The 12,399-nt window shown below is 40.9% G+C and overlaps 1 protein-coding gene across 5 annotated transcripts in view; it reads left to right on the top strand.

Moving 5' to 3' along the window:
• Positions 1-12,399, top strand: part of ehbp1l1a (EH domain binding protein 1-like 1a) — a 55,141-nt gene that overhangs the window by 31,505 nt on the left and 11,237 nt on the right. For 3 of the 5 annotated variants that reach the window (XM_042400538.1, XM_042400537.1, XM_042400539.1), the window contains 10 exons: positions 79-144; positions 1,479-6,022; positions 6,115-6,169; positions 6,389-6,595; positions 7,161-7,715; positions 8,176-10,359; positions 10,627-10,801; positions 11,447-11,613; positions 11,693-11,741; positions 11,867-12,376. In XM_042400538.1, coding sequence (XP_042256472.1) covers positions 79-144; positions 1,479-6,022; positions 6,115-6,169; positions 6,389-6,595; positions 7,161-7,715; positions 8,176-10,359; positions 10,627-10,801; positions 11,447-11,613; positions 11,693-11,741; positions 11,867-12,376 — 8,512 coding nt within the window. The remainder of the gene's footprint in view (positions 1-78; positions 145-1,478; positions 6,023-6,114; positions 6,170-6,388; positions 6,596-7,160; positions 7,716-8,175; positions 10,360-10,626; positions 10,802-11,446; positions 11,614-11,692; positions 11,742-11,866; positions 12,377-12,399) is intronic. The other 2 variants (XM_042400540.1, XM_042400541.1) reach the window with 2 other exon arrangements.

The following is a 12,399-nucleotide window of genomic DNA, read 5'->3' as shown; positions in this document are numbered from 1 at the left end:
CAGAGCTGAAATTGTAGTCATCTCTGTGGTGTGAGTGGGTTAGTTTTTGAAACATTTGCCTTTCAATTCTGTTTTCAGAAACTTGCACTGCAGAATATGGCACTCCATTCCTGACATGCCATTATTCTTGAGTGTCAGGAAGAGGTGGGTTGTCTTGGTTTGCACAGTGATGCAGTGATGTGATGCAGTTCCACAACTTTGCATTTGCACTGTATCAACAGCATCTGGCTTAATTTGCATTTGCCATGTGTGTTATACCTTCTATAGCAGAGTTATTCTGTGGTTTGCCAAATTTGTACAGATTTTTCCCTTTTGACACTTGTTATCGTTTCAGCCATTTTTGTCCTCATTTGTGTACTCAAGAAAGACAGATATCACTGTATGGGATGGGGGATACTGTTGGCATAAAATCCTAAACTGCTGATGTCACTGTAGAACATCATGGTTTTGTTGTCCTTTGAAGAGTCAAATAAAACAGTTTCTGCAGAGATGATGTTACAGTCAGGCACAGGAAGGGGTGTCATTACTATGTATTTTTACAGTGTGGATCAAGGTTGAGTGAGATATTCTGAGAGTGGTGTGGTAAAGTGTCAGAGCGACTAATACTTGATCTCTGCTCTTGTTGGATTGATCGACGTGTAGTCATGTGTTGCATGGTTTAATTTCTAATGTCCTCTTGAGGTAGGCTTATTTCTTACTGTTCATAGTCCAGTCATAGCTGTTACAGAGCAAAATTGGTTGCCATATAAAAACAAAATAATAACAAAACAGCAGCAGAATACAGAAAAAGTCAGTTTGGAAATCCAACTAAATACAAGTCAACACAGTGGTGTATAACACCATCATCATCTACATCTGTGTGAGTGAAATTCGTAATATAAACAAATGTATCTATTATTTTCATGAAAAAATACAGTTCAATATTAATTTCCAGATATTTGTTCTTTATTTTTATGTGGCACAACACTGAGGATTATAGGGATACCCTGTGAAAAATACTTCTGTTGAATGATATAAAATATTGTTTTTACCCAGTAATAATGCTGGTTTTACAGCACTGGCTGTTATAAGAGTAGTTATAGAGTCAACCTAAGCAAGTACTGTTGCATGATGTGTTTTGTGCTTGCAGGGGTGCAGCTTTTTAACTCTAACAGAGGTTACAGGCTGGAGTGTGTTTGGACTGAATAGCATTTGTTGAAATTGCATGCATGAAAGTAAAATACCTATTTTAATTATGATGAAATACTCGTATTACGGTTTTATATTAATTTACCATATGTAAATTAGTTGTCGTTGTACTCTGAAGTGAAGCACTGATTACCTCTCATTGACTGAGGTACATTGAAAGACTTGCTTTGTATTGTGATGAAAATATGTTGAAGTACAATGTTGATTATGGGAATGCTCTAATACCCTATTATTATTTGGCATCTTTCTACAGTAAAGTTATGTATAACTTGTATTTACCTTCTCTTTAGACATGAAAACATGGTTTCACTGCAGCCATCATGCCCAATTATTGCTGGTGCAGCAGAACTCCCATCCACCCAAATAAATATTGCTGAACAGCAGTTAGAAAAACATTCTACAGACAGGACCATACTATGGGAGGAGCTACCAAAGGCGAGTACAGAAAAATGTCCTACAGACAGGATCATTCTGTGGGAGGAACTACCAAAGGCAACTACAGAGATAACTAAAGATGCATCAGAGGAAGAAAGGGAAATGATGAAAGAAATGGTGGTCCCATCATTCTCTGGTGCTGCCATAAACACAAGTCTCCCTTCCATGATGTGGAACAGTTATGATGAAATGGCAAAGACAGAAGCTGGGACAGTAGATATGATACCGATATGCCCAACAGTCAGTGGCATATTTGAATTTCCTGATTCTAAACAAATAAATGAATGCCTACTGGATAGCCAGTCTACTTGGGAAAAGCCATCAAATCATGATGAAAATATAAATACTGAGTGTGCTCTTCATTTAAAAGGACATGCAAATCTAGTAGAACAAAAGGTGGGAAAAAAGTCTTCCTGTCCTACAAAGACTAGTGCACAATGTGTGCCATATTTTGTGAATCCTAAAATTGAGTACAAACAGTCCACATTCTTGGAAACCTGTTCCAGTGTGACAAACATTGCTGGCATGCCATCCAAATTTCCTGTAAATGAAAATCACTGGCTTATAGATCAAAAGCAACTCTGGGAGAAACCACCAAAAATGAAGGAACTATCACTGGCATGTGCATCAAAGGATGATGAAAAGAACAAGATACGAATGGTTTCACTGGTGCCAACTTGTCCCAGAGAGGCCAGAAATCCAGGGTTCCCATCTGTACTACAACACAATTTTGTCTTTCATGGATCAAGTATGGTGGATATTTATCCCTGTTGTCCTAATGTGTCCAGTATACCTGGTTCACCATCTATCAGTGAAGCCAATAACAGATCATGGGTATCTAAACAGGAGCTTCTTTTGGAGAAGAAAAGGAAAACTGAGCTTGTTGTCATGTCGGTATCACCAAAAGAGAAGGATGAAATTGAACAAATGGGAGCTTTGGTACCAACTTGCCCAAAACATTCTTGCATACCAGGCATCCCCTCAATTTTACAACCTACTATGTCTCATCGTGGATCAGATATGATGAGCCTTTTAGGCTCATGCCCCCAAACCTCTTGTATTGAAGGTATTCCATCATTGGTGGAGAATTTGACCAAAAGTTGGGAAACAGATTACAAATGTGTAGGGGTAACACTGACAAAAAAAATCAACACAGTCATGATTGAAGATAAACCTTATAATGATGAAATAAAAGCTATGTCAGCTTTAGCCCCAACTTGTCCAAAAGAAGCTAGTATCTCTGGATTTCCATCTGCTCCGGAACCTACAGCAATCTATAATGGATCTAGTGGGGTCAATCTCCTTCCATCTTGCCCAGCTGTGTCCAGCTTGGCTGGTTTTCCATCCATGCAGGAAGCTGACAGCAAAGACTGGAACACTATTCATCAGACATTATGGGAGAGGGAAAATAAAAAGGGGTCTGTATTACTTTTGGAGAACAACAAAATAGACAAAGACATGACAGGAATCATTTCTATTGTACCAAGTTGCCCAAGAGAATCCAGCATCCCTGGCTTTCCCTCTGTACCACAACCCAGAGTGATTCATGTTGCTGACATGCCAAGAATGGTCAATCTTTCAAGCTCATGCTCAAAAATGTCACGAATACCAGGGTTTCCATCATCTGATAATTCAAAAGAGTGGGCAGTGAGCAGGGAGCCACTATTTGAATCAAGAATGAAAGAAAAGCAGGTGTCACTGATCGATAGATGTGAAAGAGATAAGAGAACAATGAAAACAATGTTTTCCCTTGTACCATCTTGTCCAAAAGAGGCACAGACATCAGGATTCCCCTCTCATCCAAATCCCCTAACTATGTATTGTGCACCAAATATTATCAGCCTTTTTTCATTGTGCCCCCAAGTTTCAAAGATACCAGGATTCCCATCAGTTGAAGGGAATATCAGTGTAGGATGGCTAACAGAACAGGGGTCATTGTTGAAGAGGCTACCAAAGAAGGGGGTTGTATTTGACATGTCAAATGAGAACAAGAAGAAAATGAAGAATATGGTTTTCTGTGTACCATCCTGTCCTAAAGTGTCTAGTATTCCCGGTTTCCCATCTATACCAAATCCCAAAGCTGTGTATTATGGCCAAAATGTAGTAAACCTCCTTCCTTCATGCCCCCAATTTTCTACCATACCAGGATTTCCATCATCTGATCATTCAAAAGAGTGGGCAGTGAGCAGGGAGCCACTATTTGAATCAAGAATGAAAGAAAAGCAGGTGTCACTGATCGATAGATGTGAAAGAGATAAGAGAACAATGAAAACAATGTTTTCCCTTGTACCATCTTGTCCAAAAGAGGCACGGACATCAGGATTCCCCTCTCATCCAAATCCCCTAACTATGTATTGTGCACCAAATATTATCAGCCTTTTTTCATTGTGCCCCCAAGTTTCAAATATACCAGGATTCCCATCAGTTGAAGAAAATATCAGTGTAGGATGGGTAACAGAACAAGGGTCGTTGTTGAAGAGGCTACCAAAGAAGGGGGTTGTATTTGACACATCAAATGAGAACAAGAAGAAAATGAAGAACATGGTTTTCTGCGTACCATCCTGTCCTAAAGTGTCTAGTATTCCCGGTTTCCCATCTATTCCAAATCCCAAAGCTGTGTATTATGGCCAAAATGTAGTAAACCTCCTTCCTTCGTGCCCCCAATTTTCTACCATACCAGGATTTCCATCATCTGATCATTCAAAAGAGTGGGCAGTGAGCAGGGAGCCACTATTTGAATCAAGAATGAAAGAAAAGCAGGTGTCACTGATCGACAGATGTGAAAGAGATAAGAGAACAATGAAAACAATGTTTTCCCTTGTACCATCTTGTCCAAAAGAGGCACGGACATCAGGATTCCCCTCTCATCCAAATCCCCTAACTATGTATTGTGCACCAAATATTATCAGCCTTTTTTCATTGTGCCCCCAAGTTTCAAATATACCAGGATTCCCATCAGTTGAAGAAAATATCAGTGTAGGATGGGTAACAGAACAGGGGTCATTGTTGAAGAGGCTACCAAAGAAGGGGGTTGTATTTGACACATCAAATGAGAACAAGAAGAAAATGAAGAACATGGTTTTCTGCGTACCATCCTGTCCTAAAGTGTCTAGTATTCCCGGTTTCCCATCTATTCCAAATCCCAAAGTTGTGTATTATGGCCTAAATGTAGTAAACCTCCTTCCTTTGTGCCCTCAAGTTTCTACCATACCTGGATTTTCATCAGTTGAAGGACACAAGGAAGAGGGATGGGTTGCTGAGCTGGGTTTATTGATGCACAAACCACAAAAGAACATTCGGTTTAGGATCAACAGCTCACCAGTTAACATAGACAAACCAAACAACATGTTTGCTTTGGTTCCTTCTTGCCCAGGGGCATCAAAGATTCCAGGCTTCCCATCTGTCCCCCAATACAATATGCTGAGTCTTGTACCTGTTTGCCCCAAAGTATCAAGTTTCCCTGGATTTGCATCCTGTGAAGGGGCCTCCAAATTGCATTGGCTTTCTAATCCACACACTTTATATGATAAGCTTCCAAAGGAGACAGGTTTTGTGATTGATGGTCCAAATCAAGACCAAGAAACTATGAAGGCAATGTTGGCCTTAGCACCATCTTGCCCAGAAGCATCCAGAATACCAGGGTTCCCCTCTGCACCTCGGACAAAATCCAAGATTGAACCCAGTATGATAAGTTTTGTACATTGTTGCCCAAGTGCTTCAAATCTCAAAGGATTTGCATCCATGACCACAATTCCATGCACAGGGTGGCTGACTGAAACAAAACCTGTTTTGATAAAGCCTCAGAGGAAGAATAGGGTGAAAATGATTATGGCACATGCTGGACAGCAACATGTATATTGCTACAACATGAAGAGTATGGTGACATTGGTAACATCCTGCCCAAAAGAGGCTAGAGTATGTGGTTTTCCTTCTGCTCAAGTTGTAAACAAACCACCAAACATGGTCAGCTTATACACATCAGCTCCATGTGTTTCATGTGTCCCAGGTTTTCCATCAGCAAGGATGCTTAGTTCTGAAGGTATGAATATACAAACTATGGCAACACACAGCAAAGTCTTGTTTGAGAAGCTGCAGAATGAGAAGATTGTTCTTATTGCAAAATTGCCAGAAAATTATAAACATCAAGATGAAATGAAGTACATGGTAGCAATGGCTTCATCATGTCCACATCTGACTCGAATTCCTGGGTTCCCCAGCAATTCACAATTGAATCCAACAAGAAAAGAAAAAATGACTATTCCATTGCCTTCTTCAACTGAAAAGCATACATTACAAGAATTGCCTCATGCACAATCAACTCAGTCATATCTCAAAGAAGCAAGAATTCCTGGTGTTCCCTCTACATGTATTAGCAGCCCCAGTGAAGCACTTGCATATGGTGAGACATTTCAGTGTTAAGATCTAGGTCACATTCACCTTTCTTTTTCTTGTGTCTTTTCTGGTATTTTACTGTATTTACTTTTATGACAGAGGAGAAATTCAAAGGGATTGCAACGCAAAACATAGACCTTTCTGTAGATAATGGGTAAGTCAAAGAGCCCAGTGCTTTTGCATTGCTTGCTGTGAAAGGGGTCAATCTAGTGCTTGCCTAACATGGACTGCTTGGACCAATAAACAGTAGCTTTAGTAACTTGACTATACTGTGCATGGTAACTTTTAGCATCTCTGTGAAAACTGTATTTATATTTTTATTGTGTTGCTACTTGAGTTCTGTGGAAGTTATACTTTAAAACCCTTTCCTCAGCGAATCACAAATAGAGAGGATGATAGCAGAGGAAGCCCAAACAGTGAAGAAACCACTGGACACATCAGAGCCAGCAGGCGTCTTAGGTTGGGAAGTATTGGAGGTGGAGGGAACAGTAACAGAAAAACAGACACAATCCTCTATTTCAGCAAAAGAGGAGGATGCTTCAGGATTAGTAAAGGCTATTGTGGGTGTTTTCCACAAAGGGTAAGTGTAAGACTGCTTTGAAACTAATAATGTGTAGCATGCAACACAGTGTGCGTTGATTATTGGTAATCCTAAAGTGAGACAGAATGTTTTGACATATAGCATCAAAAACATCACTAAATTCTTAATGAAATATACTTGTTTGGATTAAAGACTGGTTCCCATTTTGATCTGCTCTTTTGGCACTTCACTTTCACCAAATTGAGTGGATGTTACAGAAAAATACAAGGTCTTAATGTTCTTTGTAATTTTAAGGTTTGTGTTCTCATTGTGTGTGATACTGGGGCGGTACTGAAGCAAAATACTGAGGCCATGGTGATTTTTCATACGCCACTTGTATCATGTATTAAGCACATTTTGTTATCTATTTTTATGCAGATTCTTGACTTCTTGACTTAATGTTATCCAAGTTTGAAACAAAGTAAAACCTAGGCTGCATGGAATGTATTTTTTTCACTATCTCCAAAACTCAATGGTTTCTTTAATTAGATACATGTTTATTGAAACCATTGTTTTTGCATGGTTCCAGGTTTCACTAACTCATTCCAGTATCCATTTCTCACAGTTATGAAACAGTAGCATCCATTTTGGGGCCGTCCAGCTCTACTTTAGCTGAAGTTGATCACCAACTCGAAGCTGTCTCTGCAATGGACCTAAAAGACAAGACGGTGAACCCTTCAGATGAGTGTTTTCCACGTGCAGATGAAACTACTTTCATACAGAAGATAGTTCCTTTAGAGGGCCAGTTTGAGGACATTCCCTCCAAACATAGCACTGAATATCCAATAAGTGCTGAGCCCTACATGTTGGACTTGGTAGGTGATCGATCAGTGTCTCCATCACCAACTACAGATAGCGATGATGGGTTTTTGGTTTGTGCAAGCATGAAGAAATGGCCACCTTTGACAGAGGCAGATATCACTGAAATATCAAAGGAAGATGGAGAAGGAGTAGAGGCACAGGAGGCTTCACTTGATCAGTGGCATACAAATGAGAGATCACTGACAGGGCTGGACTCTGTTCAAAAATCAGTGTACACTGAAGGTTTGTTAAGGCACCAGACTGAGGGAGAACAGAATGAGGTTAGAACAGTGTCAACTTCTTCACAGCTGGATAAAGGGTGAGTGCTGGGGAAAGTGCCCCACTTAAGTGTTTGGTTGCACGGTGTGACAGTGTAAATTTGTGGTGATAACATTGTCTCTTGTTCTGCTTATGAGCGCTTACTACTCTGGAAAATTGTGATGGTCAACTCTTTTAAATAGCCTTAAGGATTGGTATTGTGATGTGGAATGGTAATATTTCTGTTTTTCTAGTGTTGTACATAGGTGTTGTAAACTCAGGGCAACTGTGTCATTGTGTCCTTTATGTGCTTCTGTGTTGTTTTAATGCTAGTACGCATGTACATAAGTAAAGTGGAATATTAAAGGTAACGGTCAGTTGTGTTTTGCAATTTGTAACAAGATTTGGTTGCTGTCTTTTTGGTTGAGCAGATTAATAGTTGGTTGGAGATAAGGTGCATGGTACAACTGTATGACAAAAAGAATAGCAAATTCTGAAGCTTGTCCTTTCTTGTCCTTAAGCCCCCAACGAACAAGCACTGAAGAAATTTCTGCCACTGCCCTACAACCTTCATCAAATATGTCACTGACAGATGCCAATGAACACAGAGAGACACTCTTGGATAAACCTTCAGATGATCATAACCTTAGTCCAGTTGGACCACAAGCTGACATTGCTGTTTCTCAGCGAGGCAGAAAGCCAAAGAGAAAAGTCCCAGATCCTCAACAGAAAGGATGTGATCAAGAAAAAGGCACTGTTCCATTACGACCACTCAGAAGGAAGGATAGTTTAACACCAGACCGCAAACAAAAATCTGATGGTTTGTCTGTCAAGCTCCTCCCTGTGCAGAAACCCATGGATGTTGTCCCTCCTCCTCGTGTAAAAAGAAGAGATGGTAGTTTGCCACCTGAAACATCACAGAAATCTGCTCCTTGCAAGCCTCTGAGGAGAAAAGATAGTGTCACTAGAGACAGAGCTGCTCCAATAACTAATGACCAACAGGATTTGAATGCCCAAGTCAGTTCTGCTTTAAAAACTTCTGATCCTGTGCCCCCTCAACCCTGTGAGAGAAGCTCTGATGTGTCAGGTGCTCTTGAACCTTTACAGAACATTGAAAACCCCAGTCAAATAGCCATTGAAATGATCCCTTCACAATCTGTTGGTAGAGAAGACCAAACTAAACAACACTCTCAAGAAACTAATTTTGTTGGGAGTTCATCTCCACAGCAAGACACAGAATTGGTCTGCTCAAATGACACAGAACAAATCTCTTGTACTCCTGAATGGCTTCAGAAAGACATTACTATATCTGTCCAGGTGTCTTCTGATGGAATTTCTACCTCAGAAACAAAGGGAATTGAAAGTATCGCACCAAAGCCAGAAACTGCTTATGTCTCAATCATCAAAAAGATAGGTCTTCCACAGCGTGGCACGAAATTGCCTTTAAGTAAATCTGGCAAAATTGGCAGTGAAAAGGGAATTACGGCACAAAATTTAAATGTTGCAAACAGGGAGTCAGTAAAATTAGTCCAGATTGACAATACTATGAAGGGTGATATGGAAGAAATAAAGCAGTTAAATGTAGCTGGTGACACATCTGTTCATATGATCAACACATCTTCTCAGAAATCAGAGGATGAGAAGGACAAACAAACAACTCTTCCTATCCCAAGACCTCGTGTGAGGAAACGTCTCAGTGGCTCCTTCCCAGATGACTTTACAGTTACAGAGAAGACATCTCAGGCTTCCCATGTGGAGGAGGCACAGGCAGCAAGGAAAGGTAGCCCTAAAGAATTGTCAGTGGTGCAACACAACAAAGGCTTCTCCCTTCTTCATCTGGGTGATCAACATACTATATCCGGAGAAAAGGAGGCTGCTGTACATTTTAGGAGAAGCAGATTGACTATTGAGAGCAATGTTCAGGTAGAGGATCTTGATACTTCAGAGAAGATACCAGGATCCTCAAGCTTGCCTGTACCAAAACCAAGAGTAAAGAAACGTCTCAGTGGTTCATTCCCAGATGACACAACAATTTCTGGTTCACCACCTCCAGGCTTGTCAGACACAGTACCTGACACCACTTGTGATGAACCATTTCAACAGAATGAACAGCCAAGCTTGCCTGTTCCATTGCCACGAGACAAGAAACGTCTCAGTGCAACTTATTCAGATAGCACACCACCTGCAGACGATTTATTCCCCGTACAAACTGAATCCTCTCAGAGAAGGCCGGAGGATACATGGGTCACTAGCCAGGAAACAAAGGAAGGTTCAATATCGTTGGATTCAAGTATGATCTCTGAAGGAGGTTTTGTCACAATCCAAGGAGAAGATTATGTTGCATCAGAGTTGGAACAGGATGCGTTAACAGTATTGGGAGAGGAAGGATTTCCTCAGTCAGACTCAGTAGAAAATGAAATAATTGAAGGCTGGACCTTTACAGATAAACCTAGTGTTACAGATGACTCAGAGAAAGCTACAGAGGCAGTACCTGAGGTGGCTGACATTGAAAAAGTCCTGGAAGCAGAGCTTGATAGGTCCATAGCTTCTACTGTTACATCTGTTCAGGATGACTGGCTGCATGTGGGGGATGATAAAGGCAGTGAACCAGTGGAAATAAACTCACAGAAGGAAATGAGGGACGAAGAGTTGGACTTTGGCTTTGTGACTGTAGATGTAGCTGCTGGTTGTTTAGAGGAAGAAAGGTAAGATTAGTCAGTATACATTAAGGAGTGGGGGGCGGGGGGCACTCATAACTGAGATATGTGTGTTTTGCATTTTTTCAACACAATTGAAATTCTCATTTCCCTTAGTTTTCTAATTCTCTAACATTGTCTATGTATGTGGTTTTATTAGCAACATGGTTTGGAAAATCATCAAAAAACAGTGTTTTTTTGTTTAGGACAAACACGATTTCAAAGAAATTGTGGAATTTATTAATCACTTTGCTTTGTTTCTGTGTGTCTTTCCAGGCAAAAAGAGAGAGCTGAAGAATCTTCAGGTCGGTCTGCACCTATGCTTCGTGGCAAGAAGCGTTTTGGTGGTTCTTACCTAGATGACAGCAAGTCACAAGTTCATGGCTTCCACCAAGCCAATGAACCAACAACACCTCAGAAAAGACCTGCAGATGGGGCTGCCTCTTCAGAAGTATGTTAAAGCTGCATTTATGTGTAATGTGTAGGATGTTACAGTAGCGACAGAGTAGGCTACGGTGGAGCCTATGACGTGAGAAAGTGTCAACAGTGTTTCTGTAATTACTTTGAATTTTGTAATTACTCTCACTGCCAGAAGGGAGAGACAAAAGTTTCACACTGCAGGTTTAATAGCCTATAAAGTCCTTCACTGCAATTCCAGCAGCAAAAGTAAAAAAGTGAAAAAGCTCTGGTAAACTGACTGTATGCTACCTGCCCTGCAGATACAGCAGAAGGATAGCAAGTAGTTGGTGAAGGAAGTTAAACATCTAGCCACTTAAGGAGCCAGATATTTTTCTCAGGAGTTGGTAGAGACCCAAGCTGACCTAAAAGGAGAGTGAATATTGGACACCCCAAATGAATGCTAATGTTGCTCTGTCTGCTTGATGTGTAAATAGGCAATCGTTAGCAAACATGTTAGCTTAACAACTTTGTAAGACAATGTCAAATGTATCATCCAGCTTGTTTGTCCAGCATAATTAAACTAATTAAACTTTAAGAATAGTCTATATTCAGTTACCACTTCTGAGTCACCAGATAGTTCAAAGATGATTTCTGCACTCTCCTGTATGCTTGTGTGTGTGTGTGTGTGTGTGTCTAGAGTCTATCGGGCAGTCCAAGCTTGGTGACGTCCAGTCAGTCTCTACTAGAATGGTGTCAGGAAGTCACACAGGCTCACAAGGGAGTGAAGATCACCAACTTTAGCACCTCTTGGAGGAACGGCCTGGCCTTTTGTGCCATCTTACATCACTTCTACCCAGAAAAGATGTAAGAAACAGTTAAAATAAGATTACAGATAAAAAAAATGTTAAAAATGTGTATTATAAAATATTTTTTCTCTGTTTAGTAATTTTGAATTACTGGACCCGTATGACATCAAGCACAACAACAAAAAGGTGATTAATGTTTGGTTATCTGTTGATTTTAAATTAAAAAATGACCTTCATAGCAAAAGAGCATCTAATTATGTCATCTGCTGGTTGGTAATTCTAAATCTAATCCCCTTTTCTATATGTTACAGGCCTTTGATGGCTTTGCCGAACTTGGCATTTCCAGGTTGATGGAGCCCTCAGACATGGTCATGCTAGCAGTGCCTGACCGTCTCATTGTCATGACCTACCTCAGCCAGATCCGCACCCATTTCACGGGCCAGGAGCTCAGTGTGCTTCATATTGAGAAGGACAGCAGCGAGTCCAGCTATGCAGTAGCAGGGGACCGGGAGATCCAAGAGGACCCTGAGGCAACTGCTCGCTACTGCGCCCAGAGGCTTCAAGAAGAGGGTATAACTCTTGAGACTAATGGGACTGCAGGCACAGCAGAGGACAGTAAAACCAGTAGGGATGTGGTTCCACCTCCCAGAACCAAACGGTTGCAGGGTGCTGGGGCAGCAGGGGCTCAGTCACCGGTGGCACCACCAAGAACTCATTTCCTGTCCAAGTCAGGTTTCTCTCATGTCAAAGACGCAGATCTGGTCAAGAAGCGCAGGTCACAGCGGAGGAGTGGGTCAGTAGATGAAGGAGACATATCAGTGGTATGATGCTTTCTTCCATTCTG

The sequence above is a fragment of the Thunnus maccoyii genome, chromosome 22 (assembly GCF_910596095.1).
Source record: "Thunnus maccoyii chromosome 22, fThuMac1.1, whole genome shotgun sequence".
Classification (NCBI taxonomy): Eukaryota; Metazoa; Chordata; class Actinopteri; order Scombriformes; family Scombridae; genus Thunnus; species Thunnus maccoyii.
Note: the sequence above shows the minus strand (reverse complement) of the source record. Positions and strands in the feature narration are given on the sequence as shown.